The sequence below is a fragment of the Meriones unguiculatus genome, chromosome 4, assembly GCF_030254825.1.
Source record: "Meriones unguiculatus strain TT.TT164.6M chromosome 4, Bangor_MerUng_6.1, whole genome shotgun sequence".
Lineage (NCBI taxonomy): Eukaryota > Metazoa > Chordata > Mammalia > Rodentia > Muridae > Meriones > Meriones unguiculatus.
Genome location: NC_083352.1, coordinates 118,311,960 through 118,323,317, shown reverse-complemented (window position 1 = coordinate 118,323,317; position 11,358 = coordinate 118,311,960). Strand labels below are relative to the sequence as shown.

General features: G+C 56.7%; 1 protein-coding gene across 1 annotated transcript; it reads right to left on the bottom strand.

Moving 5' to 3' along the window:
• Positions 1–325: 325 nt before the first annotated feature.
• Emilin3 (elastin microfibril interfacer 3) lies at positions 326–6,353 on the bottom strand. Its single transcript, XM_021644347.2, has 4 exons — positions 6,160–6,353; positions 4,916–5,038; positions 3,610–3,833; positions 326–3,361 (listed from the first exon to the last, which is right to left on the bottom strand). The coding sequence occupies exons 1-4, from the start codon at positions 6,321–6,323 to the stop codon at positions 1,578–1,580; spliced, it is 2,295 nt and encodes a 764-aa protein (XP_021500022.1). The 5' UTR covers positions 6,324–6,353; the 3' UTR covers positions 326–1,577.
• Positions 6,354–11,358: the final 5,005 nt, after the last annotated feature.

Genomic DNA, 11,358 nt, shown 5'->3' with positions numbered 1-11,358 from the left:
AAGGTGGCCTCGTGAATACTCGAGACCTAGCTGAACAGGGAAGGGTGGCAGCAGCAAGCTCCTTATCATTCAACAATGACCCCTTTCTCACCCTGCCGAGTGGCACCTGGGAACACGACCATCCCACACCTTTCTGGAAGGCCACATTATCCTCCGAAGCCAGATCCCTCTGTGGGCCTAGCTCTGCTTATAGCTCCTGATCCAAGTATCATGTCTTCCTTTACCTACCTTGAAATTCAGCTCTAAGTGTGGGTGGTCCAGAGCCCCTCTGACAAGAGAATGATTTGGGCTCACAGATCTAAGAGCTCATAGAATGGGGATCCTGTCTCTGTCAGACCACTGCCCTGGTGCCGACCATCCAGGCTCCTGCTGCTCAGTCTAGTGCCCAGCTGGCTGAGTAAGCAGTCACCCAAGGCACAATGGGACACAGAGTGACACTTCATTCCTGCTAATGAAGAAAGCACCCTTAGACCAGTTAAAAGATTTAATCTTCAACCTGTTTTCCAACCACGTCAGAGCAGAGGACAAACCCTCTATGTCCACAAGCCTTCAGAATGTAGGGCTGTGGGGGAACAAACAGCACAGCAGGCCCAGGTTGCATTGGGGGAAACTGAGGCCAGGAGCCTCAGCAGACATGGTCAGTCTCTCTAAGTGCCTGTGTTTTCCAGTTGTTCCCTGACGGCTTCCTACCCCCAACTTCTCTCCAGTTTTTTAACCTGGCGAGGCATACAAAACCCCACCAAGGCTTAGACTTCTTTTCATTCAGCTACAGCCCCTTTCTCAGGGTCTGCCTCAACAGACTAAGGCTGCTCTTGGCAAGAGGTACTGACCTGGGTGGTGAGGAGAGGTTCCCCCCTAACTGGAGAGGACCATGTGGGTATATTTGCAAGATAAAATAAATTGGGGTGGGGTCTTCAAACATCTGGATCCCTTTTCTTTGGGATTCCGAAGCTGCCTACACCCTCATCATGAGGCAAGATCAAAAGGAATACAGAGAACTCTCGGCTGGGCTGCTGGGCTTTCGTTCTGTCCTGAGGGAGGTGTGGGGAGTTGGGAACCTCAGGCAGCCGCTGGTCTCTAGTTCAGAAATAGCACCTATGAAACTGCCAGATAGGTCCAGTGGGCATCATCTTCCTGCAGAAACCTCATCCAGAGATCTAAGGCAAGAGATTCCTCCAAGTGCCATGGCTGGTCCCTGGTTGATAAAGGGGACAGTAGACAGGCTTGTCTGAGATTCTGTCTGGAGACTGCACAGGTGCGAACTCCAGTGTGTCTAAACAAGATGGCAGCGCCGTCTCCGAAGCCTAGCTCGGTCTTCAGGCATGACGTCCTTGCCTTGACTCCTGAGACAGCCTCTTGTGCAGCTTGCCTTGACTGTTACCCTGAACTGTTCAGGCTGCAGCTCTTAGGGTGACTTCTGATGGCTGAGACAGTCACGCTGAGCTGGACCAAGGCTATTCATCCAGTGGCCTCTGGCTGGCCAGGGAGGGTTGGGAGGTACTTCTGGGTAAGGTCGGTCTCTGGGATGATATTCCCTGGGTTGGTGGGGTCTGGGCTTTAGATTCTGCCCAGATACCCTAGTCAGCTCGTCCTGGCCTCACCTCAGCCAGCTGGGCTCTACAGTCCAACAGGTCATCCCGGAGCCGGGCGATGTCCCGTGTGTGCTGAGCCAGCGTGTGGTTCAGCTTGTCTATGTGGCCCCACAGGCCCTCCCTAGACCTCAGCTGCTCAGGAGGCAAACTGTTGAGACGGGCAGCCAGTAAGCCCAGCCTCTCACACGCTCCCTCCACTTGGGCCACCCGCTGGTCGAAGTGCCCCACTGTGTGCTGGAGTTCCTGGGCTGTGTCCCGGCAGCGGCTCAACCCTCCAGCCACACCGGCCACACCAGCCTTGAGCTGCTCCAGCTCCCCTCGCAGGTTCAGGACCTGCCTGTGGCCAGCCTGAAGCCTTGAGCCCTGACTGCTGACCTGTTCCTGGATGGCCTGGACCTCAGCTTCCACCCTGCGTTCCCGTTCATCCAGGGACGTGTTGGCAGCCAGGAAGGCATCAGAGTACTGGCTGACAGAGTCGCTGAGGCCTGTGAGTGACTTGCTCACCGAGTTCAAGTTGACCTTCAGCAGAGTGATCTCCCCCTGCAGTGAGCTGCCTGTCCCTTCTGCCAGCTGCCCCTGAACTTCAGCCACTGTGCCATTGAGCTGTTGGAGAAGAGCAGTGTGAGTGGCTACCTGGTGCAGGAGGGCCTCACTCCGGCTCTGCCAGGCTTTCACCTCTGCCACGAGATTGTCCAGGATGGCCGTGGTGGTACTCGGAGTGCACGAGGTCTCCAGGGAGACCAGTCTTTGTTCCAGCACGGCTAGCTCCGAATGAACAAGCGGCCGAGCTGATCTGTCTGGCGTGGCACTGCTGTGGCGTGGCTCGCCAGTCAGAGTCGCCAGACGCTCCTCTAGGCTCTGCACGCGCTCTTCCAGCATGGACCCGAGGCCGCCGACACCCCAACCGCCCATCTCCATTCTCAGACAGCAGCCCCTTGCTCCAGTCTCTGTCCCGTTGACCGTCTCTAGGCCCTCCAGCAGCCCATCCACACCTCCCTGGAGCACAGCCGCGGAGAGCCGCGCAAGCTCATCCGCAGCCAGGGTGCTGGGGCCGCCTTGGGTCTCGGTGACCGCCTGTAGGTTCCTCTCAAGGCTGTCCACCCGGGCGCCGATCAAAGCCAGCTGGCTGCAGCAGGTGGCCCCGCCAGTCAGAGTCAGGCCCTGCACCTGACTGCCCAGCTGCGAGAGCTCCCGACGCAGGGCCAGCTCCCGGCCGTCCAGGCTCTGGTGCAGGCGCTGGCTGGCTGCCTGGCCCTCTTCGCATTGCTGCCGCACCTCCTGCACCCGCAGGTCACACTCGCTCTGCACACCTTGCAGCTTCTGCTCAAAGCCGTCCAGCAGGTTCCCCCAGAGGCGCTGCAACCGCTGGTCCACATACTCCTCCAGCAGCGCCAGGGAGGTCAGCGGGGAGGGGGGCGCGTCCCGGAGCCTCTGCAGGTGAACCTCGTGACCCAGGGCCAGCCCTCGCACCTCGTCCAACAGCTGCGCCTTGGTCTGTAATGTGTGGCTCACCTCTCTCACCTTGCTCAGGATCTCGCCCAGAGGAGGTAGGGGCGGTCCTCGGCCTCTGTCTTCTGGGTCCACAAGCCCCTCAGGGATGACCCCAAAGCCTACAGGTGCCACAGGAGCCCTGGTGTCACCAGTGATCCTATTGGGATCCTCACGGCTGGCCGCCAAACCACTCAGAGTGCCGTATACTTGTGAGAGGCGCCGGACATCACCCTCCAGCTGTTCCAGTCGCTCACCAAACAACCCTTGGCCTTTTCTTCCTAAGAAGGAAGAGGGAACACGGGAGCAATGTGGGCCTGGCCCTGCAGCATGTCCCAAAACGCAGCTCCCTCACCTCTGTGATGGGGTCTGGGTGGGGAAGGTTGGGGCCTGACAGTCACGCCCCACATGAGATGGACCCCTCCCCCAGCTTTAAGAGAGCTTAGCAACCTGTGTCCGTTCCCTCCCCATCCTGCGACTAAGCCTACAAAACCCGACCTCTCTAGAGGACACCCATGGACAGACTCACCATGGGGGTGTGGGGCCTCTCTGCTGTAAGGAGGAGGCCTGGGACCTGGGCCCAGCTGCCCCAGAGGAATCTGGGGCTCCGGCTCCCGGTGTGGTAGGCTAGCTCCATGGTCCGTGAGGTGTTCGGGGCAGCCCTCCCCAGTAAGACCAGGGCAGCAGCGCCAGGCCAGGTCTGTCACAGTCTTGTAGCCAATCTTGTATCTAGGTCTAAGCACCGAGCGGTACCTGCGTCAGAGAGGACAAGGGAGCAGAGTCTTGTACCTGTGGGCCGAGATGTCATGTGCTCCCTGGCACTGGTGTTCCAGACAATCCCAGGATGCCTCCACTCCCAGGGCTTTCCTTTTCTGACCCTTGAGGTGACAAAACCATGTGGTAGGAGCAGGCTTTACAGAGACTCAGCCCTGGGAGTGAAGGGCGCACGGAGAATCCCCACTTGATATTGCTTGCTTGAGGAGAATGCCAGTAGGGATTTAGCGCTAACCTTCCCCAAGACCACTAGGTGCCCATCAGCTCCTGCAGCCAAGAGAAATTCCATTCTGCTTTTAGTGGGGCCTCTCAGAATACTGACGAAGCTTCAGCTCCTGCTGTGTAGAAGGAATAATCGCACCAGGGCTGGACTGCCAGTCGCTTTCACAGCCCTGGGCTCCTCTCCACTCCCACCAGCTTCTTTTTGCCCTTGCCGGCCACCTTGAGCTGACTCAGCTGAGGCTGGTGTGATCTTGAGCAGGAAGGGAAGGGCTAAGGGAAGGTACAGGCAGGGCTCACCAGAAACGCATCCTTTAACTGATCAGCCACGTACCCCTTTCTCCCTCCAACACTGTAGAGCACATGTCTGTTTGCAGACATACACATTCAAACTCTCCGAATGCAGAGGTAAGCACATCTCATTGCCCGGCCGGCCTGTCTGATCCGCTCTGCCGGGGACCTCCGGCTTCCAGCTTTGCCTCACCTTCTCCAGGCCACCAGAGCCTTCCGTGAGTCTCTGCTCGGGACCCCTGCAGCGTCAACCTCTCCTCTCCTTCACTATACTCTGCCTCTGTCCCATCTTCTTATTCCAGCCTCCCTCTTGTATCCCTGGGGTTTCTGGGCTCCAAACTGAGCCTGAACTCGTCTCTATGGGGGAATATCTGTTGTAAGTTCAAAGACTCTGGGGTCTTTCATGGCCTCATTCCGGTCTGCTCTAGCCAGCACCATGGCTCAGGGAGGCTCTTTGAGGCCCAGGGAGGCTCTCTGAGGCCCAGGGTGCTGCAGCCCTTTGCAGAAATGGCTCTTTTCCCGGCTGACGGCAGTGCCTGGGATGGACTCACCGGACTGTGGAGGGGCAGTTGGGCCCCCACCCACACTGCCTGTACTCGGCCTTGACATAGCTGTCCGCTCCCTCCTGTAGAACGCAGGTTACATTCCTATGTATCACATAGGCACAGAGGGACCTGGAGGGGAAACAGCGCCGCTGGAATATTTGGCCGGAGCCAGCTCTCACCTGTTGGTCTCAAGAGACTCCCCACCCCGCGTCTTGTTTAATCTTATTCCATGGATGCCTGGGACTTTGCCTAGGGTCCAGACCTTCTGGGCTGGCCCAATTCTACTGCTGGTCTCTGATCTGTGTCCTTGATGAGTGGCTACTGAGCCAAGGGCTCTACTGACCCAGGAGATTGGGTGGCTATCCTCCTCCCCCACAGTAGGCTTTCTCAGCCTTTCCTTCAACGACTCGGCCAAACCTCCTTCACTGATTCTAAACTCCTTATCTTGGCCTTCAAGGCTACTGAGAGCACAAACTCAGTAGCTTCTTTTTAATCAGGCTTTCCTCATTCCTCCCTTGGAAAAGCTCTCTGGCCTGTGCTTTGCCGTTTCCGTACTCATAAGATCAGTACTTGCTCATTCTCTTCTAGGAAGGCTGCTCTGATGCCCCGGGGCTCGCAGAGTGTGGCTGTGGGCTGGGTGCCTGCCTACAAGATCTTACATTCCACAGGAATTCAAATTCGGGTATAAACATACCACCGTGGAAGTCTGTTCTGCAGTACAAGCCCAGGACTCCACAAGTCCTCACCAACTCTGCGGCTCAGCCACCTTGGGGCTCCCACAGGGTTACCGGGGCCAACCCGCAGGAGTGGGGGGGACTATCCACCGCGAGCCTGGCTTTATCTACAACCACGCAAGGCAGAGGAGGGGCAGAAGGCATCTGATGGGGGAGCCCCGCGTGTTCCAGGCGCGGTCAGCCCTTCCTCCTTTCCCTCCACCTGGTCCGCTGCGCCTGGAGTTTGCTCACAGCGCAGCTGGAAAATGTTACTTCGCTGGAAAGGTTTCCACGGGCACTGCCAGGATTCTGGCCGCCGCGCCAGGCCCCCTCGGCTGACTTGTTCTTCGCCAACCCCGCAGCTTCCAGGATCGTGGGGCGCCTGCCCGCGCAAAGGATCCCGCCGGGGGAACCGCCCCATCCGTGGCTGGGGTCCCCGTGTCTCGACGCCTCCGCCCGGGTCCCGGCAGGTGGGAGTGGCGGCGCGCCACGCGGGGGGCCCCTCGCGTTCCCGCCGCGGCCAGGCCCCGAGCTTACTTGTGCGGCCCCGGCCGCAGCCGCGGACGCCATCCGGTCGTGTAGAGGCTGTAGCGGGAGGCACCGGGCTGTGCGGGCCGCGCGAGGAGAGGGGTGCCCTTGGCCTGCGCCCCCGAGAGCAGCGCCGCGACGGCGCACAGCCACAAGGGCAGACGGCGGCCCATCGCGCTCGGTCTCCGCTCGGCCCCGCGCGGTGCCTCCCGCGGGAGATCCTCCGCTCGCCCGCCCTCCCGGCTCCCGCCGCCGCTCGCGACCCCCGGAGCGCGCTCCTTCGGCCGCCCGGAGCTGCGCGGCCGCTGCGTCCCGCCGAGTGGCGGGGGCTGCTCGCGGCTGGGGCCGCGCAAGGGAGGCGGGAGGCGGGCTCTGCACGGATTAGCATAAACTTGGGGCCGCGCCGCGAGCTCCGCCAGCCCCCTCCCCGTCGCCAGCCCCCGGCCCTAGCTCCGAGCTGACGCCCGAGGGGCCGCGTGCAAACACGAGGTTAAGAAACTAGCGGAAGGCAGGGCGCCTAATTCCGGGAGGCTCCCCAAACACGCGCAGCCCCTGGGTACCGGGCGAGATGCGGCGAAGCCTGGAGGCAGGCCTGGCCTTCCTGCCGGGATCCCCAAGACCCGTTATCTAGCAGGACATTAGTCTTAAAAGTCTGCCTGCATCTGGGTACCTAGTCGAGGCCCTGGACCAGAGGCATACCAAGAAACCCTGTCCCAGGTACCTTCCTGCGATAAAGTCCAGACTGCCCACCGTCTGTGGGTGCCCTAGGAGATCTGATAGCTGCTGATTTCCCTTCTCACCAACTTCTGCAAGCTGGGTAGGGTGGTCAGTCTGCCTGTCTCTTAGGTAAGAGCTGCACCAAGCACCTATTACCTCTCCACCTCCGCCAATAGTAAACTCACACTCCTCTCCATCCCCCCCCCCCCCCCCCCCCCGTGTCTCCAATAGAAGCTTTTAATCAGGTGGGCCACAGTCTGGTGTCTGGTTCATTATTAGCTTTTAGTCAAAGAATATTGCTAGGACATCCTCATAAGAAACTACCTTAAGCCGGGCTTCCCGCGAACATGACTCTTGTAACCTAAGAGTTGGTCTATGTGGTCGTTCTTCATTGGACATCAGCTCGTTAACTGCCTACATCTACCCCGCAGGAAGCCTTTAGAATTCTGTCATCCGGGAGGACCACTTTCCTCTGGCGTTGTCTCATCCCCACGGGACGGCAGCCCCCTGAATCTGCACCAGTGGAATACAGGGGCGCACCAGTGGAATACAGGGGCTGCTTGGGGGTCCCTGCCCCCTGCTTTGGGGGGTGTGTGGGATGTTCATGAATATGTGTCCACGTGCATATGGAATCAGAGGCCAAGCTAAGGTGATGTTTCTCAGGTACCATCCACAGGCTTGCTTACTGTTCTGGGTCTGTCAAGTAGGCTAGGCTGGCTGGCCAGTGACCCCAATTCCACCACACCAAGGTTTACAAGGGCTTGCCCTCACGCCTGGCTGTTTTTTCTTTCTTTTACTAAACTTAAAAAAAGAATCAAGTTCAGTTCTTCATGCTTACACGGCAATCATTCCACTGACTGAGCTGTCTCCCCAACTCCAGTTTCTTTTAAAGTAACTTTGAGGGACCGGAGAGATGGTTCAGCAGCTAGCGGGCACTTGTGGCTCTTGCAGAGGACAGTTCTTGGAGGACCCGACGCCCTCTTCTGGGGGCTCTGGGCACCAGGCATGCATGTGGCACACGACATACATGCAGGCAACATAATTACACAAATAAAAGAAATACCTTTTAAAAAGTAACTCTGAGGTGTGAATAAGCACATTGAAGGGAAGGTGACCTTATCAAGGATGCTGGAAAGAGCAGTTCTGAACCATACCTATGCTCTGCCCTCTCCCACTGATCCCTCAGAGCAGGCACCCGACCTAAGCCAGCTGGTCCTTTCTCCTGGCCCAGGTAATGGTGGGACACAGGTGATGGGAATCCCCTGCAAGGTGTGAGTGTTTTAGTTTCTATGATTGCCATCGTAACTAACAATTCAAGTAGTGGAGAAATAACAGCATTTATGGGGCTGGAGAGAAGGTTTGGTAGTTAACAGCAGGGGTCCTCTTCCAGAGGACCCAGGTTTGCTTCCCAGCACTCACTCATACGGTTGTTCACACGTGTCTGTTAACTCCAATGTCCTCTTCTGGCCTCCTCCAGTCCTAGGCACACACTGTGGTTCAGACATACTTGCAGGGAAAACACCACACACATAAAATAAGACAATAAATTTAACAAAAACTTCTTAGAAATGACAACAATTTATTGTCCCATATTCCTGGAGGCTGAGTGTCCAGAATCGAAGTATTACCTGGGCGGGCTGTGCCTCTAGGGAGGAATCCTTCCTCTCACCTCAGCTTCTGGTGGCCCTGAGTGATCTCTGACTCACATCTGCAGCACTCTCATCTCTTGTTTTTGCATCCATGTGCCTTCTGCTGGTCTTCACACAGCCCTCTTCTGTGTTTCTGTGTTCTTATAAGGACAGCAGCCATTGAGCAGCCTCATCTTAAGTAAATATATCTGCAAAGACCCTACTTCCAAATAAGGTCGCAATCTGGGTTTCTGGTGGAACTAAGTTTTAGCAGGATGGGGTTTCTAGTCAAGCCACTGCAGTGGCTTTTGGAGGTGAGAAGACACACCAGGGCATGCTAAGGCCACAGCTCTGTGCGAGTTAGGAGGAAGTGAGGAGAGCAGCCTAGAGAGAAGGTTACGGTGCGTAGAAAATATATAGCCATTTGATGACAAGCCATGGCTTCCTGGATATGCTTCTAACAACCCACCATTTGAGCTTGCTTGAATGGCTCAGGCAACCCCGATACACCCAAACCCTCACATTTACCAGAGATGTTAGGAGCCATTTTACACGGAGAGGGCACTCATGCGCTTGAAGCCACTGACTTCCTGCTTTTCACAAAGTGAGACATCTGAGAGGCAAATGAACAGAGCCTAGTTGCTCACCCGCCTGGCTTCTGACTGCTTGGCAGCACCGCTCAGCTGGCTCTGGGAGAAAACTCCCCCACCCCAGAATCTGTGATCTTTTTCCAAAGGGTCCCACCCCTTCCTCTCACTCCCTTCCCCAGCCCCAGATGTGGGGCCCACAACTCACAGGAAGGAGGCTGGACCCTGTTTGAACTTGAAAATGTCCATGTAACAGGGGGCTAGAAGGACAGATGGGTCTCACTTCCCCTTCCCAGGTGGCTGACATCAAAAACAGGCTCCTTCTTTAATTGGAACAGTTTGGGGAGCCAGGGCCCGGGCCCCATCCCGGTGGAGGAGGAGGAAGAGGAGGACTGCAGCACAGGGAGGTACACAGGGGCTGGGATGGATGCAGCCAGAGACCGGGGTCTCCCTGTGGATGCTGAGGCCACGTTGCATCTGCCAGACAGGAAACCTAGGAAGGCCAGAGGCAGAAGAGGGAGGCCGACAGTCATGTCCTCCCTGACTCAGATGGGAACGTCTCCACCTGGATGGAGACTCCAGAGGCACCACATGCAGAAGCACAGTTTCCGTTCACATGACATGCTCGGGCTCCTCCAGACGCAGTTAGCCGCACTGTCTAATGGAGACATGAACACTCCACAGGGTACCTCTATAGTTCTGGTAATAGGCACACCCAAGGATGCTATCAGGATGACCCCAGCATCGGAGACAGATGCAGCAGTTAAGGCTTAGAATGCTTCAGTGGGAGAGGGGGAGGGGTGGGTGAGACCCTCTGCTGAACAATGGAGCTGCCCTGCTTCCCCCTGGGGCCTCCTGGGGCAGAGGAAACGAGAATGGATCCTGGGAGGAAGCAGAGCTAGGTTTACCTGGTGTTGTGTGTTCCTGGGGCTCCCGATGTTGGCATGCTGTGCACTTTAGACCCACCCCTTCTCTGTCCCTGGACCCTCCTGAGAAGTGAGTCCCTGTCTTCTTTCCAGACTCTTCTGTCTCACCCGGGGTATATGGCTCCTTGTTTATCCAGAGATCATCACCTAAGATCGCGGAAAGCCACAGTTTATGGAATGAGCTCTTCCGAAAGAGACAGAAATAGAATGCTCAGACTCTGCCAGCTTTCTGGCAGGAGTCCTCACTGCTGCAGATGAGCCCCTGCTGCTCACAGAGGCAAGGCCCGTGCTCCCCCAAGCCAAGCGTGGAGGCACCTACACCAAGGTGTGGGTTCTTTACCCAGAACTCCATCTGTGCTCACCACCCCCTCCCAGTCTCTTTTTTCTGCACGCTCACACCTGGACCTTCTTGTTAAAAGTTTTTTTGTAACAAGGTTCTTTGTCCAGCATCACAACCCATTTGAGCTACGCATGCACCATCAAAAAGGGGGACTGTCAGAGCTACACAAGCCTCTGGGGCAGCAGCTTGCAGTAGTGCTTTCTAGTTAGACAAACGTCACTTGCTCAGGACCCAGAGTGGTAGCTGTATAGCCCAGAGGTAAGGACCAGGGAGAAAGCCCAGGAATCATGAAACCCAGACTCTGTAAAGTTCCACGGAGTGAGAGTGGCTTAGAAATGGCTTTGGCACTGTGCAGTGCTGATGGGGTCTCCATGAGAACACATGCAAGCCAGATGCATCCATTATGCAAATTATATGCAAAATACTTGTGCAGGCCTCCCAACTTGCAAATGCCAGATGTGACCCTTGGGGACTCTGAATTTAACTGAGCACTGCTGTAGGGTAAAAGCATGCCCTGACTTCTTATGGTCAGCAGGAAGAGCCCACTTCAAGGTTACTCACATAGAAGGGGGATGAAGAGGCAGGAGTCTCACCTGGGGGTTGAATCCCAGCTCTTCCTCCACAAGCTGTATCTGTCTCAGGAGCCATCACTCCTGTGGGCCTGTTTCCCCACATGTCAAGTGACCACTGTGGATTATAATGGTCCTCTATTACATTACAGAGAAATAGATAAAGAATGTTGGCCTCACAGCTATGGGCCCATAGATGCTCAGTGGAGATTCCACCCCTGGAGAGGAGAAGTCTGTCTCCATGACAGCCCCACTGTGTTCTCTCAGTCTGTGGGCAGGACCTTCTCCCAGGGCAGCAGGCACCCATGGGTTTGGTGATTGTTAGTGTTGGGAGAGCCAGGAGTCCTTGCTTCTTACTCCTTCAGAAATCTGTCACAGGCCGCACTCCACTGTACACACACACACACACACACACACACACACACACCAAACTAGCCAGTA